Source organism: Carcharodon carcharias, chromosome 3, assembly GCF_017639515.1.
Source record: "Carcharodon carcharias isolate sCarCar2 chromosome 3, sCarCar2.pri, whole genome shotgun sequence".
Classification (NCBI taxonomy): domain Eukaryota; kingdom Metazoa; phylum Chordata; class Chondrichthyes; order Lamniformes; family Lamnidae; genus Carcharodon; species Carcharodon carcharias.
This window is the reverse complement of record NC_054469.1, coordinates 46,762,903-46,787,707: the sequence shown is the minus strand read 5'-3', so window position 1 is coordinate 46,787,707 and position 24,805 is coordinate 46,762,903. Positions and strand designations below refer to the sequence as shown.

The 24,805-nt window shown below is 39.8% G+C and overlaps 1 protein-coding gene across 5 annotated transcripts in view; it reads right to left on the bottom strand.

Annotated features, from left to right (window-relative positions):
* Window positions 1-24,805, bottom strand: part of pard3aa (par-3 family cell polarity regulator alpha, a) — a 799,897-nt gene that overhangs the window by 231,369 nt on the left and 543,723 nt on the right. For all 5 annotated transcript variants that reach the window (XM_041183914.1, XM_041183910.1, XM_041183913.1 and 2 more), the window contains exon 15: window positions 21,570-21,720. In XM_041183914.1, the coding sequence (XP_041039848.1) occupies window positions 21,570-21,720 (151 nt within the window). The remainder of the gene's footprint in view (window positions 1-21,569; window positions 21,721-24,805) is intronic.

Genomic DNA, 24,805 nt, shown 5'->3' with positions numbered 1-24,805 from the left:
ACTCATCAGGTCTAACAGCATCTGTGGAGAGAAAGACAGAAACACTCGAAATGTTAATTCTGCCTTTCTCTCCACAGATGTTGTCAGGCCTGCTGAGTTTTTCCAGCATTTTCTGTTTTTGTTCCAGAAGTTGCTACTTCAATTTCCATTCATAATGGGAACAGCAAGGGAACAGGTTACTTTCCGCTCTCTCTGCCATATAAAAAATCTAGATACCCAATTGAAAATTGTCTTAAAGCAGGCTTCAGCTTGTATTATCTTTTGAACATATTCCCAAATATTTGTCTTTGATGCTTAGATCAAGATCAACTATTAGTAATTTTAACTTATTCCACAATTATTTCAATTGTGGGGTTGTAAAGTAGCTTTTCTTTTAGAGTGCCATCTAAGGATAGTGGTGTTATATTTATATGTGGGATAGTCATAAGAAATGCTATCTAAATCCTGGGATTTAACTTCTTGAGTAACATATCACCTCCGTGTGATGTAAGGAAGCTTGTACGTGGCCACAAGTGATTTCAAAGTGAGAGTCTGGATAATCCTGCCTTGCAATATTATTTCACAAGAATCCATTTTCTGACACTAAAAGGGAGAAGTACTATTTCATGGAATCACATCAGGTAGCTGTAAGGTGGAAATAAATGCCACAGGAACCAGTTGATTGTCAACACTGCTCTGGTGCCAAGGGGATACAGGCACCTGCGAATGCCAAGCCATGTGTTAAAGTAGAGTTTCTTCCATTTTATCCATCCTGTAGTGACATTTTGAGTTGTTATTCTGATTGCATGGTGGAAAAAAATGAATAATTACATTTAAACATGGTAAAAAGGGCAATAATTTATTTTATGCATAAATTTATCAAGATTTAAATAATTAAAAAGCCAATAGTCACGCACTTTTATTTTCCCCACTTAAATTCCACTTTATAGACATTTCTGCAGCTTAATTTTGGAGTACAAACAGATTACTTCATCATCACTGGCACAGGGCATTGTCATTTTCAATTCTTGCCCAAGGGGTTTTATTTTGAATACAAAGTTTCTAACCACAGAGCCTGCAGCTGGAATACAATTTTGGCAGCTCCTGGCTTTTCCCTATATGCACAGAGTGTGTAATTAAATGGAAAATAAGTTTTCTTTTTTTCCCCCTACATTAAGGTTCCAAAGAGTACAAGGGAAAACGAGTTCAGGTGAAGGAGGCAGTTCATACTGAGAGAGTAGTTAGCAAACTATATGGGGTCTTGGGCTTCATAAATAGAGGCATTGAGTACAAGAGCAGGGAAGTTATACTTAACTTTTATAAAGCTTTATTTATGCCACAACTGGAGTATTGTGTTCAGCTCCAGTCACCCTGCTTTCAGGAGGATGTGAGGGTGCAGAAGAGATTAACCAGGATGGTCCTAGGGATGAGGCATTTTGGCTAGCAAGCTAGGTTGGAAAAGTTAGGGTTACTCTCTCTGGAGAAAAGGAGATTATGGGGAAACTTGGTCATTTTTCAATTCTTGCCCAAGGGGTTTTATTGGTGTACAGGATTATGAAATGTTTAGATAAGGCAAACAAAGAAAAGCTGTTCCATTACGTTATAGTACGAGAGCTAGGGGGGCACAGAGTTGTGGTTTCGGGCAAGAGATGCAGTGGTGATGTCAGGAAGAACTTCTTTTACGCAGTAAGCGGTAACAACATGAACTCATTACCCATAAGGGGCTGGAAGGAGAGACGATAAATGGTTCCAGAAGGAAAACGGATGGAAATTAATTTGAAGGGCTATGGGGTTAGAGCAGGGGAGTGGGATTTCTCCACAGGGACCTGACATGGACTCAATGGGCTGAATAACCTCCTTCTGTGACGTAACAACTTGTGACACTAAATAATTGTCGCCATGACTTCTCCCCTTCCTACCTCTAATCTCCTGCAGTCCTACAACTCTCTGAGATCTCTGCTCTCCTTCCGCTCTGGCCTCTTGCTCATCCCCAATTTTCTTCACTTCACCTTTAGCCATGCTTTTAGCTGCCAAAGGCCTAAGCTCTGGAATGTGCCCCTGAACTTCTCTGCCTTCCTCCCTCTCTCTTCCTTTAAGAAACTCGTTAACAACTATCTTTATTAACTGTCTTCGGTGTCAAATTATGTTTGATAATCATTGTTGTGTACAATAAGTGTACTATATAAACACATGCGGTTGTTGTTTTAGGAGTTTAGAGTTAGCCAAAATACAACCATGTTTTGCTAAGCTCTACCACTGTGGGTTCAATATCCAGCTCTGTTATGGCAGGCAGGCTTTCTATGGTGTCTAGAGCTTCCAGGGTGACAGTGTTCCCCCTAGAGTACAACTCAATGTAATGTTCCACCCATTTCTCCAACAGTCGACAATTAACTCCACTGCCTTTGTTTTCAATGGAGCAGGTTTCTTTGCTGATGGACATGTTGCCTTTCTGATCCAGTCACACATGCCCCTAGCATTCCTTGTGTTAAAATACAACATGATATTCTGAAAAGTTGTAACCAGCTGTCATGGGCACACCACCTCGCAGTCTGTTGGACTTAACTTCAAGTGGCTCTTAATACATTGAGTCTTCTTATTCGGATCCTTCTTGTAATTAGTGAGAAAGGACTGCTTGGCTGCAATGACTGGTTCCATCACAGTGATGTTAGCCTTGAACTGGTCAGCATTTTCTGCTGTTGCTTATTGGAGAAGGAAACAGTTAAAGGAATTCAATTATTTATTAGTTAACAACCTAAATACCCATTTGGTTGCATGAAAGGGATAACAAGTGAGACAAGTGGGTTGGCAGAGTTTTATGTACTAAAGGTAAAACTCTGTTTGAAGAAGCCAGTCTTGGTCTCAGTCATTATTGCCAAACAGCTACTGGATCTTAACATTGCTTCCTGTATGTTCAGAGTGCAATATTGTAGATCGTGTCCCGCAGTATATTCCATTTCACTTTTGCACTGTGTTGGGGAATTCTGGACCTTCAATCGAGTCGAGGAACTGTTAGTTTTTATCAGGGTAGGCAGTGTGGCTAACATTGATATGAGCACAGTATTTCTGCTTTGAGTGAAAAAATCTCAAGGGTTGCATCCTAACCCTAATGTACACCAGGGAGCAATCTGTATACCAATCTGTGCTTTAGTAGCTGTGTGTGTTGAGAATGCTGTTCAGAGAGTTATGTCTGGTGATGATCAGATTCAGCTGTACTAATGCCGTGATCTTGGTGGATAAGGTCACCAAATTTGAGGTCCTGGAGCATGCTAATTCCATCAGCATATTCTTATTGTTAAGCCAACGTGTCTGCACTGGTTTGGCCACGTTCATCAGATGCATGATGGCTGTATACTCACAGACCTTCTGTACAGTGATAAAAACAAAAAAACTGCGGATGCTGGAAATCCAAAACAAAAACAGAATTACCTGGAAAAACTCAGCAGGTCTGGCAGCATCGGCGGAGAAGAAAAGAGTTGACGTTTCGAGTCCTCATGACCCTTCGACAGAACTTGCGTTCGAGTCCAAGAAAGAGTTGAAATATAAGCTGGTTTAAGGTGTGTGTGTGGGGGGGTGAGAGATAGAGAGACAAAGAGGTGGAGGGGGGGGTGGTGTGGTTGTAGGGACAAACAAGCAGTGATAGAAGCAGATCATCAAAAGATGTCAACGACAATAGTACAATAGAACACATAGGTGTTAAAATTAAAGTTGGTGATATTATCTAAACAAATGTGCTAATTAAGAATGGATGGTAGGGCACTCAAGGTATAGCTCTAGTGGGTTTTTTTTTATATAATGGAAATAGGTGGGAAAAGGAAAATCTTTATAATTTATTGGAAAAAAAAAAGGGAAGGGGGAAACAGAAAGGGGGTGGGGATGGGGCAGGGAGCTTACGACCTAAAGTTGTTGAATTCAATATTCAGTCCGGAAGGCTGTAAAGTCCCTAGTCGGAGTTGGAGGAACAACACCTCATCTTCCGACTAGGGACTTTACAGCCTTCTGGACTGAATATTGAATTCAACAACTTTAGGTCGTAAGCTCCCTCCCCCATCCCCACCCCCTTTCTGTTTCCCCCTTCCCTTTTTTTTCCCAATAAATTATAAAGATTTTCCTTTTCCCACCTATTTCCATTATATAAAAAAAAACCCACTAGAGCTATACCTTGAGTGCCCTACCATCCATTCTTAATTAGCACATTCGTTTAGATAATATCACCAACTTTTAATTTTAACACCTATGTGTTCTATTGTACTATTGTCGTTGACATCTTTTGATGATCTGCTTCTATCACTGCTTGTTTGTCCCTACAACCACACCACCCCCCCCCCCACCTCTTTGTCTCTCTATCTCTCACCCCCCCACACACACACCTTAAACCAGCTTATATTTCAACTCTTTCTTGGACTCGAACGCAAGTTCTGTCGAAGGGTCATGAGGACTCGAAAAGTCAACTCTTTTCTTCTCCGCCGATGCTGCCAGACCTGCTGAGTTTTTCCAGGTAATTCTGTTTTTCTTCTGTACAGTGAACTGGCCACTGGATCATGACCTCCTGGGTGTCCATAACTCTGCTACAAAGACACCTGCAAACGAGATACAAAGATGGCTGACACTGACAACTGGGAGGCAGCTGACAGCCAAATGCTCTGGAGGTTGACCATTTGAAAGGGCATTGGAAGAAGCGAGCAGAAACAAAAAGCTCAGCTGGTCGAGAAGAGGGCTCAAAGTAAAGAGAAACCAGTAAACTGTGTATCTTCTCAGCCCACTGTTTCCCTCTGCAGGAAATGAGATAGAGACTGCCGTGTAAGAGCGGTGGTTCTGAGCCTCACCAGGTAATGCTTAACACAGTTGACTGCCACGGCACAAACCATTGTCTTATGCGACAGAAGGTTGCCACCAACCACATTTTACTAGGACTCACTCAGAGCTGGATCTTCTGAAAATGATGGTTTCTCTCATGAATCCAAGCTATCTTAGCCTACTTAATTAAATAAATCAGATTACTGTATGGTTTTTTTCTTAGCGAATACACTTCCAAGGGATGGAGAGAAGTAAATCAGCGGATACTCAGAAAAGGAATTCCTTCTAGTAAAGCACAGTGGTAGTTAGAATATGAAGCAGTTCCAGCATTGAAACTAATTGTTTATTAAAGCTTGTGGTGACTAGGATTCAGAATGCAAGTCTATCGTTGGTTACTATTTTATGATAAATGATTGAGAAAATGATTGCTTGCACCATGGACAAGCTATACTTCTGAAGTCACTTTTTCCTTGGTTAACTGGAAATATCACTCAATTGTTATATCAAACAGAACACCATTAGCTATTTACTAAAACTTTTATATAAGAGAGGAAAGTCCATGAGTTTTAGGCAAACATACTCTTTCTGACATGGCTATGCAAACATTCATTAAACTCATTGATGTGGGATTGCTTAAGGAATGCATTATTACATATATGCATCTGCCTCTCACATCTGAACAGCTGTATTTTTAAATATGTCATATGACTATTGTCATAAGACATAGATAAACTTAATATGTACGAATCCTATAAGCTTGAAAAATGAGAAAATGATAAAACTCCCTCTCCCTTCCTTTCCATCAACTAATAATTTTCTGTTGTGAAACAATGTGATCCGTTCACATCTCGGAATGCCATGAACCACAAATGTGTTTGTTTCCATAAACGCCAACTCACTTTGTTAATAAGTTTAAAAAAGGACTTAGATTTGCCCAAACACAAACAACTGGATGTTTGTTTAGAATTGCACAAAAGCATTCTATTTCTAATCTGTGCTAAAACAGAGGGGAAAATCTTAACTAAGGCTTCTTTCCTGATCGTTATCCAGCAATTTCCACTGAAAAGCGAATATGGCTACATGATCATGTTCCGCAGTGATGCCATCTCCCACCCCACAGCCCTATGGTTGAATAAGCCTTCTAACAATCAAAGTCTTTAATCCCAAAATGTAAATTTTCTGCATTTAATAAAGAGGCTCCGACTGCTTTTAAGTGAGCTTGGGTTTCTGAGTTTCCTAATATATATTTTCAGGCAATGGCTAATAGACAGAAATTTTTTTCAGTTTCTCTGTGCCGTGAATACCTCACTGACAGGTAATATTACAAACAAAGGTGCTCTTAAACACTATTTTCATACAGCTGCATCCTGATAAGTACATTTCCCGTTTAGCATGTAATATTATGCTTAATGAAGATTCCAACAAACAGATAAAAAATAGTGGACTGACAAATTTGCACAATATCATTTGTTGAACCAGCCATTCAGCAATTTAATATCAAGGGCACTTAAGGATACTTAATACCAAAAACAATTAACAATTCTTCAATGAGGCTACTGTCTTCAGCTTAAATAGAGAAATCACTTCATTTAGTTCACTGAACATCAAACTGAGAATAATGAAACCCATGAAGCATGAAGAATACACATGCACAAACCATCACCAAGGCACTACACCAAGTTCATGGGATGTGAGTTTTGGTGGCAATGCCAGCATTTATCATCCATCCTAATTTCCCAAGAGGGGTGGTGGTGGTGAGCCAGTTCCTTGAACTGCTGCAGTCCACCTGGTTAAGTACACCCACAGTGCTATTAAGGAAGGGAGTTCCAGGATTTTGATCCAGCAACGTTCATGGAATAGTGATATCATTTTAAATAAGGATGTTGCGTGTGACTAGGAAGAGGAACTTGCAGGTGATGGTGTTGAGATGTACCTGGAGGCTTGTTCTTCTAAGTGGTAGGAGGTGTGGGTTTGAAAAGTGCTGTTGAAGGAGGCTTGGTGAGTTACTGAAGTCCATTTTGTATATGGTGCACACAGTTGCCACTGTGCAGCAGTGGTGGAGGGAATGAATGTTCAAGATGGTAGATGGGGTGCCGATCAAGCTGGCTGCTTGATCCTGTATAGTATTAAGCTTCTTGAGTGTTGCTGGAGCCACCTAGGCAAGTGGAAAGTATTCCATCATACTCTTGACATGCTTTGTAGCTGATGGGCAGGGTTTTGGCAGTCAGCTGGTGAGTTACTCACCACAGAAGTCCCAGCCCCTGAACTTCCTTTTTAGTTGGTTCAATTAAGTTTCTGAACAATGGTAGCCCCAGAATGTTGATCATGGGGGATGCAACAATGGGGGATGGTTCGATTCTCTTTTCAGTAGCTGAGCAGTCACAAATGTTACTGAACACTGCAACCACCAGTGAACATCTCCAGTAGTAATTTCTGGTAAAGCATTCCATGCTCCAAAAGCCATGAGAGAAAGCACTCTTTCACTTTCACCTTCATCCTCCAAACAATATCCTTGGTGAACACTGTCCTTTTACTGATTAGGCAAACAATGGGAATTCTCTCTTTTAAAATTCTTTTGTATAAAGAACTCAAAGGAAACAAACAAATTAGATGATAATTTTTTTACCTCACAGTTTATTAAAACATAAACTGCTTTATACGTACATACAAATTAGGAGCAGGAGTAGTCCATTCCACCCCTCGAACCTGTTCCACCATTCAGTACGATCATGGCTTCAACTCCACATTCCCACCTACCCCCGATAACTTTTAGATTCTTGACTAACAAGAGAGTTATCTACCCCCGACTTCAAAATATTCAATGACCCTACCACCACCGCTCTCTGGGGAAAAGAGCTCCAAAGACCCATGGCCCTCTGAGAGAAAAGTAATTTCTCCTCATCTCCAACCTAAATTGGAGGCCCCTTATTTTTAAACTGTGCCCCCCTAGTTCTAGTCTCTCCCACAAGGTGAAACATACTTTTAGCATCTACCCCGTCAAGTCCCATTAGTATCTTACATGTTTCAGTAAGATCACATCTCATTCTTTTGAGCTCCAATGGATTCAGGACCAGCCTGCCAACCCTTCCTCATAAATTATCTGCCTCCAATCGCAGGCATCAATTGATTGAAGCTTTGCTGAACTGCTTCTAATGCAATTATATCCTTTCTTAAACAAGGAGACCAAAACTGTACACTGTATTCCAGATGTGGTCTCGCCAATACCCTGTACGACTGTAGCAAAACATCATTACTTTTATAATAAAAACAGAAAATGCTGGATAAACTCAGCAGGTCTGGCAGCATCTATGGAAAGAGAAACTGTGTTAATAAGGTCATATGACTCTTCAGACCTCTGAAGAAGAGTCATATTAGACTCGAAACATTAACTCTGTTTCTCTCCCCACAGATGCTGCCAGGCCTGAGTTTTTCCAGAATTTTCTGATTTTAATTCAAATTTCCAGCATGTACAACATTTTCCTTTTATCCCTATTTTTATATTCCGTTTTCCTTGCAGTAAATAACAAATTGTATAAATAATTGAAAAGGAAGAATAAACAGAATTGTTAGGTGAACAAAACAGGAAAATGGGTTTAGAGTAGACAGCTCCAGCTGAAGAGTTTGTACCAGAACAGGCATTATGGGCCAAGTCTCCAACTGTGCTGTAATTTCTTTGGTTCCAAGTGATTTTGTAAACTGGACATGGAAAACAGTTTACTTCACTGATGACCTGCACAGTGGGAAGTAGTTCTGTACAAGGAAGTTCTAAGCTAAAATAAGTCCGCATTAGGATGCTTTTATATTCACAATGGGGTACCAGGGAACATTACCAAAGCAAAGGCCTCTGACCTCTGATCGGTATTCTTCTCACTTTCCATCTGTCAATCCAACACTGGTAACTCTGTAGCCGCTTGGAGATTTTAAGACAGTTATGCAACATCTTTCACACTATGTTGTGCTGTTGACAGCAGACAACTGTGTACCTACTGCCAACGTCACACCAGTAAGTGAAAAGCAACTCTTCCTCTCTTGCTGTGTAATGTTGAGCATATCGCGCAGCAAAAAAAAATCATACTATAATCTGTTGCTTTAGAAAGGGGTGTGAAATTCTTCCATTCTATGTAATGATGCACTTGACTGATTACCCTCTCCCACAAGCTTTTGTTCATCTCTTAGAAAGTGTAAGATGTGTTCATTTGTCTTCCTAACATCACTTGTCAATCCTGTCACGACTTATAATTATGCATTGCACAAGCCATTCATTACAGTACATTGTACAAGTTAACTTAGGAGTTAAAAACATTCATTGTGTGTAGATGCTTAAAATACTTCATTGCCTGTACATATTGTCTCCTTCCAGTCCAGTTGCCAGAACACAAGAACTGAGATTCTTCCTGCAGCCTGAGATAATCGGCATCTTTTCAGCAGTAAATACACAAAACAATAGAAAATGAAATGGTTACCTCCCCACCTGCCCCAAACCCCACCCCAGAATTTTCACTGGAATGTTTAAAATTATAATTTGAAAGGAGCATCCACTCCATGTCTTGACTACCTAGAGCATTATATATACAAAACAAACATGACAATAAATGACTGACACCAGATTAATTGGTTTTCTGACATCATAAACCACAAGAGCAAAGCTGTTTACCAACACAAAAACAGAATTACCTGGAAAAACTCAGCAGGTCTGGCAGCATCGGCGGAGAAGAAAAGAGTTGACGTTTCGAGTCCTCATGACCCTTCGACAGAACTGCAATAATCAGAGAGGGTGGGGGAGGGTGCGGGGGGGTGGGTGGGTGGGTGGCAGTGGCTGTATGGTTAATCCCTAAATTTAAAGGAATAATATAAGATTGACTCCCATTGTTGTTCTTTTTTCCCTTGCATAAAGAAGGCTGAGTGAAGATATAACAAAAGTATTTTAACTTTTGAAAGGTTTGTTTACCAACGTCTGTTGAATGTGACAATGAAATTATAGCCCTGTAACATAGTTATAGTAACACAGTAACAGTTTGAGATAGGAGGTGGCCTTTGGTCCATCCAGCCTACCTATACACAGTATTTCAAATGATCCTGAATCCCATTTGTTGACAAGAATCTCTCCTTGAACTCTATCAAGGTTTCTCATTCCGCCACCAGTGCTGTTAATCTGTTATATGTTCTCATCATTCGTTTAGTTAAAAAACTTCCTCCTGTGTTTCCTAACTTCTTTTGTTGTCCTTAATTTGTAAATATGACCCCCCCTGCACTTCTGTTCACGGCAGAAAACCTTATTTAAATCTAATTTGTCAAACCTTTCAAAAGTTAAAATACTTTTGTTATATCTTCACTCAGCCTTCTTTATGCAAGGGAAAAAAGAACAACAATGGGAGTCAATCTTATATTATTCCTTTAAATTTAGGGATTAACCATACAGCCACTGCCACCCACCCACCCACCCCCCCGCACCCTCCCCCACCCTCTCTGATTATTGCAGTCTATAAAGTATTTAAATGATTTGGAGCTAGGGATAGAAGCAAAGCTATTAAACTTTGCAGAGAATACCAAGTTGTGATGAGCAGTTCAAATAACAGAGCTTTCACAGGCTAAACACAAAAGAAGATGGTCAGATTGGGACCAATCTCCTCAGTTTGTTTTAAAAAGTGACAACCCAAGTGGACTGTGCTAAATCCTATGGCTTGGCATAACGAGATAAGTTACTACTCGACAACAAAACCCTCTTACCGCGACTTTGTCACATTCAGCCTTGATTACTGTAATGTTCTCCCATTGTTAGGAAATAAAGACAGTTTAAGTAAGCTATGTTGGTTTTTGAGAGTGTAGGAATGAGCTTTAGCTTTAAAGTTTAAGTTTGATTTGTATTTCTGTATCTGTGTGTTAAAGGTCAAATTGAGCTTTGGTTCACTTTAAAAAACTGCTTGCATTTCTAATGAGAGTTTACAACTTAAGAAGTTAAGCAAACACAAAGATAGAAGAATTGGGTTATTGTCTAGCAACAGGGGCCCAGGGAGGCAGGTTCCTCCCACAGACACACATAGGAAAGCTAGAAACAGTAGTTTGTTTTGGAAGCTGTTAGAGTTCAGCTGGTTTTGAAGATAGCTGCCAGAGAAGCAGCCTAGAAGGGGACAGATAGACAGTCCCAACCTAAAGAAAAACCCCAAAATCCAGGGGAGTGGAAGAGGGTCCAAAGCATACCAGCTGGTCAAAGGAAGGACAGGAACCTGGAGAAGGTCCTGTTAAATTAAGAGTGAAGGGCAGAGAGAAAGACTACAAGCTTGAGATTTAATGAGGTAAAAGCTGCAGAAAGCAGATTTAAAGCGAGAACAGCTTGCAAGAAGCAAGAAGGTCCAAAAAGACAACTGAAGGCCTGTAACTCTTTGCTATGGGCCCTTGTGGAAGGCGTCTGAGAGAAAATGTCGGTTTGGGAGAAGATAAGGCGAGGTCTTGGAGAATGGAGATTGAAAACTTTCATGTGAAAGATGGAGTTTGGTGAGACTGCTTGACTCACGGTGTAACAAATGTCTGGGGGGAGTTGAGGAGGGATTCATAGCATCTGGCTGAGGTGACATCTGTCACTTGGTTTCAGAGTGTGGTGTGTCTGATCACAGGTCGACATAGGCGTACACAGACTGTGTACTTATGTGAACATTAAAGTATAAGATAGCTTTTGTAACTTTTACCACCCTTACAAATCTGTATATAAATGGAAAAGGTATAGTTGTGGGTGAAGGAGTATTGTAAAATAATTCATCCTTTCTTGTTTAATAAATGTTTTACTCTTTGGTTAAACGTTCATTAACTGCCTCCTGTGACTCTGTTCAATAGCCCCTCTCCACATATCTAAACAAACAAATAAAAGTTACAATCTATCAAGTTGGGTTCCACCCTGGGATCAGGCTTGTCCAGGAGTAATCTCAGCTGGGGATCATAACATCATCTTCATAAACTTCAACTCATCAAAAATTCTGCTTTCTGTATTTTATGCCAAGTCCTGCTATCTGTATCTTATCCATCACCTTTTTGCTCACTGATAAATAGATAACTACATTAAATTTCAAGTGGAAACCTATTAATTCAAAGTAAAGCTGTGGGAATTCAGGGTAAACTATGGGAATGGATCAGAAATTGGCTGAAAGGTGGGAAACAATGAGTACTCTTCTAAGGAATTCGATTGAGACGGAGTGAAGCAGAGTCAAATGTTGTTCGATAAATATTCCTGTGAAGTGCTTCAAGTTTTTTTTAACCATGTTAAAGATGTTATATAAATGCAAATTGTTGTTGTTGTTTTTGACTGGGGTACCTCAGGGCTCAGAGTTAGGATCACCTTTGGCTTGGATTTTGCGATCAGTAGCAAAGCGCTGGCAACTGCCAGTGACCTAAATAAAGTTGCTGACAAAGACCTAGCAATCTCTGTAGCATGGATTTTTCCTTTTCCAATGTTAATGGTGCTAACTATATGGGATCTTCAGCATTCAGGAAAAATGATGTCGGCAAGCAGGGTAAACAGCCAATCACATTGAAGAATTCTCATAGAAAGCAAAGCAGGATGCAAAATGCATTGATTACCCTTCACTTTTTAACCATTTTACAGAGACTGGGAAATACACATGGAATTAAGGTAAAAGATGAAATACCATAAATTTTTTTTAAAAAATATTAAAAACCTATAGAATGTATCAATATAATGGGGAAATTTGATATTCCACAAACATAAAATTTAGTTTTTCAATATCAGGGAAGTTGCTTAGGATTAACTGTGAACTTTTTCATCTCCAGAGACTTCAAAAGCGCACGCTGTGGAGGAGCAGGGAATTGCTGATGGCAATCTCTGGGTTTCCTCATTGAATTGTGCATGTGCAAATGCCAGAAGTTGCTACCAGTTTCAAGGCTGCAATGATAATAACCCTGAAAGTTTTGTTGTCATTACAATTGCAAAATCTGGGCCAATGACTTGGATTCAAAACTCAGGGAAAAGTGATCAAATTCCTGGTGATAAAAAAAAAACTTGGCTGGAATGCAACAGAATTGAAAAATGCAGTTCAGAAATTAGTTAGGCAGCATATGCAAGTGGGCACAGTAATACATGACAGCGCAGACAAGTGCAAAATACTGAGTACAGAAGGAAAACTCAATAGCACACCTACTCGATGGGTGGTGCTGAAATAGCTCAGGATGAGGTTGAATAAGACTGCGTAATCCCAGTAAATCCAAAACTCTGCCCAATGCAGAGAAGCCTTGAATAATGTAAACAGGATGTTGAGCTACATAGCCAAAACAGCTAAACGATGGAATTCTGATCGAACTGTACTGTATTTTGGTTAGCCCACACCTAGAGTATTGTGTCTGGTTCTGATCGCTGAGATATAAAGATGACATTCAAATTCTGGAGTATCATGGAGGAAAGCTACAAGTGTAATTCACAGTGTGAAAGCTCTGAGCCACCTCCACAGTATACAAAGAGTCTGACTTTGCTATCCCTTCCTGTTCCTCAGTGACATCATGTTGTCAACTTAGTAACATAATCCAGAGGGATCAGCCAAATTGTTGTCAACTTGCTCAACACCTCCAGGACCTCTGTCCTGTCATGTCTGGAATAAACTATAATTTCCAACCGCTAAATATCAACAAGGCCAAATCCCCAGTACAAATTCTGTATCCTCACCATCAGCTCAAAGCCCCTTCCAGGTTACTGTCCCAAAATGAACAAGACTGTTGGTAATTTTGGGACCTGATTCAACACTGGGCTGACCTTCTGATCATATCCTCTCATCTCATCTTCCAGCTCAATAACACTACTGTCATGAAGCTATTAATGTATATAATATTTTGGAAAATATTTTTCTTTTAAATTAGAGGTTAGTCTATGGGTATGGATTAAAGCCAGTTAGTTTGGGTCCTTTGATATGTACTAGTTTTGATATGTAAGAGAGATAGTGTACATTTCCATTTTTTGAATAGAGCATTCGAGAAGTGGGGTGAAAACTTTACACCTTTCTGACAGCTACCAAGCAACATGTTTTTATTACTAAGAAAATTGTTATTATGAAAGCGGTTTCATTGTTAAAAGGTGAAGTTCAAAGAGGCTGTTGATACAATGAGAATTAACATTCAATAGGGCTGGTAGGTATAACTTCAGTAGTTTTCGGGTGTGCAGGCAGAGGCAATGCAAGATCAAAAGGCAGCTGTAAGCCTCCGACTGGTCCAACTGGCTCTACAGTGAAAAGAAGCTCATTTTGAATTCATAAGTTGAAAATGCTTTGCCTGGTGCTTTGTTTAAGTCTATGGGTTGCTGTTGCCTTAATGGAGATTAGTTTGGGAATTTGTTAAAAGTTATGATAGTAGTAATTTGTAGCCATATGTATATATTTTAACCTGTGTAATTAATAAAATGTTTCATTTAATTTAATGTAAAACCTTGAGAACTAGTGGTCTGATTCCTGAGTTTAGAGTTGCAACTCAAACATAACGCTTAAAATTATTGGTTATAACAGTTGTTTAAAGTTTCCTCTGGGATTTCTAAATAACTGCTTTACCAGCTGCATCAGTCATAACAATTATTCATATCCACCCTTGCCTCAGCCCATTTGACATCAAAGCTAAACTCTCATACGTGACTGCCACATTCAGTCTTGATTACCTCAACATTCACAGAATTGTTACTGTGCAGAAGGAGGCCATTGGGTCCATTGTGCCTGCACTGGCTCTCCGAATGAGCATTAAGACTCAGTGCCATTCTCTTGCCTTTTCCCTGTAACCCTACACATTGTTTCTATTCAAATAATCATATAATGCCTTCTTAAGAGCCTCGATTGAACCTGCCTCTACCACAATTTGAGACAGCGCAGTCCAGACCCGAACCACTTGTTGTGTGAAAAAGCTTTTTCTCACATTGCATATGCTCACTTTAAATCTGTGCCCTCTCATTCTCAATCCATTTACGAGTGGGAACAGTTTCTCCATATCTACGCTGTCTAGTCCCCTCAATTTTGAACACCTCAATCAATTCTCCTCTTAACTTTTTCCTCTCCAAGGAGAAGAGTCTCAACTTCTCCAGTTTATCATCATAACTGAAGTTTCTCACCCCTGAACCATTTTTGTAAACCTCTTTTTTATTCATTCAAGGGATGTGGCCCAACCCAAAAGTATGATTGATTTTACCACAGACTCTATAAGTAGGAAATATATATTCAAGCTTAGAAGAGGGAAGGTGCGCAGACTATTTAAATTTAGCTACTTTATGCACAGGATACTGAACATCTAGAATGGATTACCTAGAGAGGCACTGAAAAGATTTAAGAGAATACTGAATAACAGTATTAGTTTTTGGATTTGGCTAAATAAACTGCTTAGTCTTTTCCAATCATGTATTAACCAATTTTTGGATTGGCAAGCAGTAACAACTGTATCCTCCAAAGACCACTCTATATATAAAAACAAAAAAACTGCGGATGCTGGAAATCCAAAACAAAAACAAAAACAGAATTACCTGGAAAAACTCAGCAGGTCTGGCAGCATCGGCGGAGAAGAAAAGAGTTGACGTTTCGAGTCCTCATGACCCTTCGACAGAACTTGAGTTCGAGTCCAAGAAAGAGTTGAAATATAAGCTGGTTTAAGGTGTGTGTGTGGGGGGCGGAGAGAGAGTGAGAGAGAGGTGGAGGGGGGGGGGTGGTGTGTGGTTGTAGGGACAAACAAGCAGTGATAGAAGCAGATCATCAAAAGATGTCAACAACAATAGTACAAAAGAACACATAGGTGTTAAAGTTAAAGTTGGTGATATTATCTAAACGAATGTGCTAATTAAGAATGGATGGTAGGGCACTCAAGGTATAGCTCTAGTGGGGGTGTTTTTTTAAAAAAATAATGGAAATAGGTGGGAAAAGGAAAATCTTTATAATTTATTGGAAAAAAAAGGAAGGGGGAAACAGAAAGGGGGTGGGGATGGGGGAGGGAGCTCACGACCTAAAGTTGTTGAATTCAATATTCAGTCCGGAAGGCTGTAAAGTGCCTAGTCGGAAGATGAGGTGTTGTTCCTCCAGTTTGTGTTGGGCTTCACTGGAACAATGCAGCAAGCCAAGGACAGACATGTGGGCAAGAGAGCAGGGTGGAGTGTTAAAATGGCAAGCGACAGGGAGGTTTGGGTCATTCTTGCGGACAGACCGCAGGTGTTACTGCAAAGCGGTCGCCCAGTTTACGTTTGGTCTCTCCAATGTAGAGGAGACTACATTGGGAGCAACGAATGCAGTAGACTAAGTTGGGGGAAATGCAAGTGAAATGCTGCTTCACTTGAAAGGAGTGTTTGGGTCCTTGGACGGTGAGGAGAGAGGAAGTGAAGGGGCAGGTGTTGCATCTTTTGCGTGGGCATGGGGTGGTGCCATAGGAGGGGGTTGAGGAGTAGGGGGTGATGGAGGAGTGGACCAGGGTGTCCCGGAGGGAGTGATCCCTACGGAATGCCGATAGGGGGGGTGAAGGGAAGATGTGTTTGGTGGTGGCATCATGCTGGAGTTGGCGGAAATGGCGGAGGATGATCCTTTGAATGCGGAGGCTGGTGGGGTGATAAGTGAGGACAAGGGGGACCCTATCATGTTTCTGGCAGGGAGGAGAAGGCATGAGGGCGGATGCGCGGGAGATGGGCCGGACACGGTTGAGGGCCCTGTCAACGACCGTGGGTGGAAAACCTCGGTTAAGGAAGAAGGAGGACATGTCAGAGGAACTGTTTTTGAAGGTAGCATCATCGGAACAGATGCGACAGAGGCGAAGGAACTGAGAGAATGGGATGGAGTCCTTACAGGAAGCGGGGTGTGAGGAGCTGTAGTCGAGATAGCTGTGGGAGTGGGTGGGTTTGTAATGGATATTGGTGGACAGTCTATCACCACTCTATATATGCCTGCATTTGATGTTAAAGAATGGAATTAAGATATGAGATATCATGAATTGCGAAAATGGGAAATTAAAATTGCCAAAAAGAAAGAGATAGATTAAACAAGTTGGCAGAACTATAACAGATGCAGTTGAGCTATCCAAATATGAGGAGGCGCACATTTGATGTAAGAATGGCAGATGGAATGCAGTGAAAATTGGGAACTATGCTTGTAGGGATAGATGGCAGATGAACAAATGCATTTATGGCTTGGGTACATAAGCCTCTAAAAGTTAACTTTTCAGGCACAGAAGGGTTAATAGAATGCTGGACTTCACTACAAGATTTAGAGAATGAAAGTAAAGAAGCACTTGGTCAGTTCTGCAAATTGGTCAACTTTATTTGAATATTGTATTTAGTTTTTGATATCCACTGTTAAGAAAGATATAACATCCTGGAGAAAGTCCATATTTGATTATGAGAGGCTGGGTAAACTTGGATTATACCATGGAAATACTATTCTGACACATTAGAAATAGGAATAATTTTCTCTGATGAAATTATTTGCTTACTCATTTTAGAAATATATGCTGACTGGGCTGAAGAGGACTAGGAGGAGCATAAATACTGGCATTGACCATTTGGGCCAAATCGCCTTCTTCTGTTCTGTAAATTCTATGTTTATCCCTTATGAATAATCACATCCCTATTTATTGGGACAAAATTAAATCTGGTAACTTAAATAACTTTGTAAATATATTTCTGGGGCAATTCTCCAAAACTTGTCCTCATTCTAAACATTAACTGGGTGAACTAGTCATTAAGTATTCTGAGAATGTGCAGAAGCACTTAGTGTTGAACCTGTGTATTTTAAGACAATTGTTCCACATTTACCATAATGACTGTGACCTTTTTATACTGTTTATTCTCATATATCCTTCTTTGTCAGGCAATATTTAAAAAATGTTTTTACAGGACTAAGGACTTCAGCTCCTGTTTCTATGCCTTTCTTTGTTAGTTAAAACTTAATAATGCAGTAATTATTTGTCTTACACAATTGCAACCTGGACAATATTATCTTTGTCCTTTTAAATTAGTGAATTAAAATCTTTTCTTAAGTAAAAACAGAATATGCTGGAAAAACTCAGCAGGTCTGGCAGCGTCTGTCGAGAAAAACAGAGTAACAAACTTGAAACGTTAACTCTGTTTCTCTCTCCACAGACGCTGGCAGGCCTACTGAGCTTTTCCAGCATTTTGTTTTTATTTCAGATCTCCAGCATCCGCAGTATTTTACTTTTTTTCTCAAGTAAATGGGTTTGCCTCTACTTTAAGATGACAAAATTATGTCTAGCTAAAACTGTTTCTTAAAATATTGCTAACTCTTAAAAATGGAACTAACTACAGCTTAGAAAATAAAATGAACATCAAAAGCACAACAGTTGCAATACCTGCAGGTTTCGCATCATGGAATATAAGCAATTACCAGTTCGCTGCAAATTCTATAAGTTACATATTTGATTGCATGTATTGATTTGAGGAAAGAAGTTGAATCTTTGGACAATGAATTGCCATATCACAGACCAGATTTTTTTTTCAGGAATTCAGAAGTCATAACTAAATTATCTCAAGAAATAAAATTAAATTCAAACTAATAAATGCACCGTCTGCTCTTAGTACCAAACCGATCTCTAAACCTGGTCTTGAACAAAAATCAAACCAATCATTCAAATCGCTGACAGGGGCAAATTTACAGTTTCCAATAGCCTTCCCAGTTTCTCCTGTAAGCTTTCAAGTGAAACTAGAAATATTCATGCATCCCTTTTACACAATTATAAATACTACACATATGTGAAGTAAAAATCTTGTGAAACAGTAGATCAGTGGTGTATTAAAAGGCTGCATGAGATATTGGGACATGAGTTTGCATAAGAAATTGGAGCAGGAGCAGGTCATTCAGCTCTTTAAGCCTGCTCCACCATTCAATAAGATCATGTCTACCTCAACTCCACCTCCTTGCACTATCCACACACTTCTTAATTCTCTTAATATGGAAAAACCTGATCTTTGCCTTGAATATAGTCAATGACTGAGTAACCACAGCTACTCAAATAATTAACTCAGATGAATCAAAATCAGAACCCTCATGTGCCTTTGTGCAATTAGTTACAGGGAGCATTTGCATATCTGAACAGTGATAGTAGCCATTAATACACCAAAGAATTTAGTTACAGATGGCTCTCATACACCAATCTGAATTACCGGGACCTCTTGTATGCTTTTCAGTGGTCAGTTACAGAGACAGTATAACAATCTATTGTCTGATCACTTTGTTGGAGAGTAAATAGAAGAAAAGAAAATGTTCACAACTCAAAGAAATAGTGTTGCCAAATATCTTTGTTTCATGGGCACTTTTATATACTGACAGCATGCAACACTGACCTTGCATTGCTGGGCCCTCAATTTGAGCCCATTCAAGGTTGCCGAGATCAATGAAGCCTTTGCCTACCAGATGTAAAGGCACTGGGTGAAAGAAGTTGGACCAGCCCCAACTCTGTTCTTAATAAGTCCAAATTCACAAACGCTGCCCAGAAAAAATATTCGAGGTTTGGGGCTGAGAGTGTATTGAAAGATGTCCAGAAAATGTGAATAGACAGCCAATTCAAAAACAGATAGGTTCTACCTCAATAAGTGAAACATCGACGTGTAACTGTCCTGTAAATAGGCTGATTACAGCTGAAGTTTGATTCACTTTTTATCACTGCCATAGCTCGAACAATTTATCCACCTGTCAGTTTCACACAGTTTATGCAAAGGTTTATGTCCGGAAATGGAAACTGTCACAGCAAATTAAAAAAGAAAATAACTGTGCAATGCAGCACAAAGACAACATTTCCTTTTTCAGTGTCAGTTTAAAGTAATCGTTTATTGTGAGCAGTTTTCAGTGAAACAAAAAAGAAAATGATTTAGGCCATAGAGAACAACGTTAATTTAATTCTAGGTGAAAACATTTGTGAGATGAAGAATAAAAGAGCAAACAAAACTAAATGTCGCTATCCTATTCCCCTTTCACATGGGTAATATCTTCTGGAAATATAAATCCTGGCAAAACAGAGAATAGCTGTGCCACTTGTACACTTCTTAGTGGACAGCTGAAAAGCAAGGTTTTGCAGACTGGCTGTTTTAAGCAAGGAAAAGAAAAACAGACAAGAGGGATGGATTCATGATAATAAAGGGAAGGCAATGCTTAACAAGAATTGGGAACATAAGGAACTGTTTCTGCACCTGAAAATTTATCAGGCACTAAAAAGACTTTCACTTATACAGCACCTTTCATGGCCACCGGACGTCTTAAAGCCTTACAGCCAATTAAGTACTTCTGAAGTGGGGTCACTACTGTAAGGAAGGAAACACAGCAGCTGATTTGCACACAGCAAGCTCGCACAAATAGCAATGTGATAATGACCAAATAATCTATCCTGTGATGACTAACGAGGAATAAACATGGGTCAGGCGATCAAAATAAAATATCCCCATCAAAATAATGACACGGGATCTTTTCCATCTATTTGAAGGGCTACAACAGGCCTTTAAAGACTTTTCCGAAAGATGGCACCTCTGATGGTGCTGCATTTCCTCAGTACTGCACTGTAGTGTCAGGCTTGATTTTTGAGTTCAAGTCCTGGATTGGAACTTTCTGATTCAGAGGTGAGGGTGCTACCAACTGAGCCATGGCTGACACTGCTAATGCCTACAACTTCAGGAACACTGGGGTCTCATATCTACATCAGGGTTTCCAGTATACACAATAGTATTTGGCTATTGTCAAAGCACATTGAGAGGGTGTGGGTGGGGTGCAGAGGAAGTGCCCAAAAAAGAATGACAAGAAGGAAGGTACAAGTGGATGAATCAAGGAAAGAACTGAGCCGAACAAGAGTTAATTGTGAATCCTGGCTCCAATCTTGTTAGCATTTGCACCCTTTGCACAGGTTTCAAAGCTATACTGATTTAACGCAGAGGACAGCTCATTGGAGATGATTGGTTGAACTTTCCCAATAGTCTGTGATCAAACAGCGTTTTGCAGGTCAGGAACCTGAATGGTGGTAAAATGGGCTTTACCAAGGCTCTTTAACTGAGCTACAGCATTAGCATCACACCTCTGGGGTCTTTGGTCTATCAGGGGAAGTTGTTGACATTCTGGAAATGGTGTTCCCAGCATTCTCTGGCACAGCACTCCTCGGGGCAACATATCTTGCAGCTGCACTCTTTCCTCACTCTCCAAACACCCCACATCTCACCAGAGCAGACAAAACACACAACAGTCTCAGCATACTGTCCTCTCATGCTCATGCAGTATATATATATATGTATATATATATATATATATATATATATATATATATATATATATAAAACAAAAGCTTTAAAATCAGCCATTCATTCATAAAAAAAGCTTTTACTATAGCCCAGTAAAAGTGTCAATCATCCAGGCCCTTTAACTTTTCAATAGCAGAAACTGCAAGCACTTGAAACCTCTATCCCGTATAAATAAACTGACAGCAGAGATTACAAAGCCACAGCTGTCAATCAAGCAATGTTTTCTCTGGGGCTCAGGTGTTTCAACAGGCTGATGGCTTTCTGGTCTTCCTACTTCACAGGAAGTGCTAATGGCCTCATTAACCACTAAGTCACGTGAAGAGTGTAGTCCTGATCTGAATGAAAGTAATTCTCACTGAGTAAGGAAAGCTTTTTCAAAAGTTTTACTGTCCGTTGTTATATAACATTGCTAAGCCAATGTCGGAAAAACATATAATTGGAATACTAGACAAGAAAAAAGCAGACCCTATTTTAGTGATCCTGTATCAGTGAAATAAAATATGTTATCCTCTATCAGATCTTATAAAGAAAAACTGGTCTATCAAATGGCTATTTGACTCACCCATCAATCTGTTAAACCCAATATTCCTGGTGGGTGACTCATCCAGTCCCTCAATTCCACTGTAAAGCGAATGTGAAATCCTTCGCTCTCTGTCGTCCATCACAGCATCAATAGGCAAATCAAGCCCAGGGGGACTCCCAGGTGTCTCGAGCTGTGGAGAAAGTCAAAATCTACATTGAAGGTCTATGTAGCAGCATGGGGGAATACAACTAGTTGCCCTGGGCATGCATCCAACTGGGCACCCAATGAATAAGAACTCCTCACCAAGATTCAAAATAATTTGCTATGACAGTCGTGCTTAATGACCAACTTTCTACGCCACTTTGCACAATACCTCCCATGGTGCCCTGTCAGACTGAAACAACTGAAGGGCAGTGTTGAAATGTATTTTTTAAAATCAAAAAGGCATTGAAATCTCAAAAGGTTGTAAAATGCACAATATATTGAATTTTCTTGTTTGCAGGAATAACAAATTTAGAGTTGCAAATGATGGGGGAGCATGTGCAGTCACACGCTGATTTTCTTTTTTCCAGGGTTTGAGGCTTGTCAAATTTTGTCTCTATTTGGTTCTGAAACAGAAAATAGGCTTATTTAACTAGCTCTGACATTTGCTATGGGATTTAACTAATTCTGAGTGATTGATACATGTCAATTAAACTAATCCATGTAACCCTAAGCAGCAGGATATCAATACTGTTTGATTTAAAGTCAAGTTTTATGAGAAGTAATAAGCCACTATTTCCAGTAAGATGCCCTCCATTCAATTTGCAGATGCAATTAGCTCAATAGGATTGGGTGCAGTGGATTACACCCAAGCTGTTCACGTCTGGGAGTTGGATTCAAATCTAGCTGAGATCAAGGCGATGACAGTCTTCTGGCTGCAATGGCCTCTGCGAAATCACAATGGCCCCTATGTGAAATAAGTTTGGGTAAATTTCATTCCACTCCCAAGTGGGCCTGCAGCCCACAACTATCACTGAGTGAGTGAAATTGGAAATTTAGTGCCAGGGTAGCTGGTGGGGTAAATAGAAAATGGCATATAATTGCTATCCTGAGGTTGAACTGAGGCACAGTGTCAAGGCATGGCAGAAGAATCTTTAGGCTGCATCTGATCCAACTGTGCCTGACTTGTAAACGCTCAATGCCATCACTGAGTGCCTGAAATAATAAATGCCTCATTTATCAACACTAATGACCCTCACCTCAAGAGTCCAGTACTCAAAAATGCCCAAAAACTACTACTGGTAATACATATAATGCACAAATACACAACGGATAACTGTCAACAATAAGGAAGAAGCTAGAACACTCTGCTGAACTGACAGTAATATGAATGATTCAGGAGAATCTGTCCCTTTACAAAAAATAATAACATCTGTTTTCAGAGGGATAACATCCCTCTGCACCTTCAAAAGTGTGATTTTTGCTGTTACTGCACAGGTGGCAGAATTTTCCCACGTGCATGTTTATCCCATTTACAATTTCCTTCTATTAGTTTTCTGCCATCATGATGGGCATTTGGCAGCGTCTGTGGCTGCAACAACAGCATTATTGAGAATTGGGCGAGCTTTAAAACAACAGATTTCTTTTGATACTATTCAGATACCATACTAATAACTTCGGTGGGTATTGTGGAATAATTCAAAGATTTCCAAACAGGTTGTTTGCAGGGATATTTGCTTCTAGGCAATTAAGAAAACAACATTTGATCTTTGGTAATGGAGTATGTGCTTGATTCAGGGTTCACTGGGGGAAAGAAGAGGAGTTGCGGGGGGTAGATTTGGTTCCACTAACTTTGTGGTAGCCTGCATTAGATAGGATGATCTGGTAGAACAAGCATCTTATAAATTGACATGTGGTGTGGGTCTATGATATGAGCTATAGTTGTGGCTTCAAACACCAAAACTTTGTTGTTTTCAAAGACAAGACCTAAATCTGAATAGAATGATTATTCATATAACACTGGAATGTCATTCTTATTACCGAGTGAGGAAGGACTATGATTTCTAGCTGCCCTAAAGCATACTGCATTTACAGCTGAAAAACTGAAATAAGGGCATTTACATATGGTCAGAAAACTATCCTTGAAGAGTAATTAACTGCCACATTGGACATGTACAAAGGCTTGGCCTAAATAGCCAAGTGGTTATGGTACTGGGTTTGTAACCCCAAGATCAAGAGTTCAAATCTCACAACAGCAAACTATGAAACAATGTAACTTAATCTGGAACAGATAGAAACGGGTTTGTACTCGAAAGAGTTACAATGCAATTCTGTAGTTATATTCAGAGCACAACAGCAGTTTGTACTTAGCCAGCACATAACATAAAATATATCCAAAGGGTGGGAGAAACTAGACAATGAGCAGGAGTTACAAGGGTTAGGGGCGGACACAAAAGGCAGTTTAAGAGCCTGATTAGTTGAATCCTTTAGCTTTATTATCAACAGTACAGCTAATATTTTTTTCACTTTTCCAAAGTGTATTTTCTATACCTTTCAGATGCTACAGCATTAACTAATAAAAGCCTAAAATGACAAGAATTTGTCATTAGATTCCACATGGAAGTGCAAGGTGACACTTCTCCCTACTTTTGACACCCCCATTCAGCTATTTTCCTGACAACATGAGAATTTGGAAATACCTTTTTGAGAACTGTAGGTATGAACGAGAATTACACTATTCGATGCAGCAGTGTTTTGGAGCACTAAACGTTGTGTGGATAGGCTGTTGGTATGACTGAGATGTTGTTTGAAAATTTTGCAAATGCAGTCACCAAAAACAATCTGAAGTACCCTCAACTAAAATTTCATTCACAACAGCAGCAGGAAGTTCCTTTGGGGTTGCAGCTAAGTTACATTTTGTTGCAGAACTTGACTCTGCATCTGGCTGTGCTCTGATAGCACTTGATGCTGATACGAATGCAAAGACTGGAAACTATTCTACTTCTCATTCTTAATTTGATGAATGCAAAAAAATAAAAAAGCTTCCTCACTGAGTTTCTTTCAAAAAAAGGTTTTTTTTCTAGTAATCACTACTATGGAGCCTCAGAGAAAAATGTTTAACTGCTTTGTTGACCAGCTGTATTATAAAGGTTTCTTACATGGGGAAGTTAAGAATCTTCTTCCCAAGTCAAAGCTCGAGCAAACACAGTGCTATCTTAAGTCCTGAGGTGCATAGACCTGTCTTGTTTGAAAATTAGGACCACCCACATGGAACTGCTTTTCACAGACTGCTG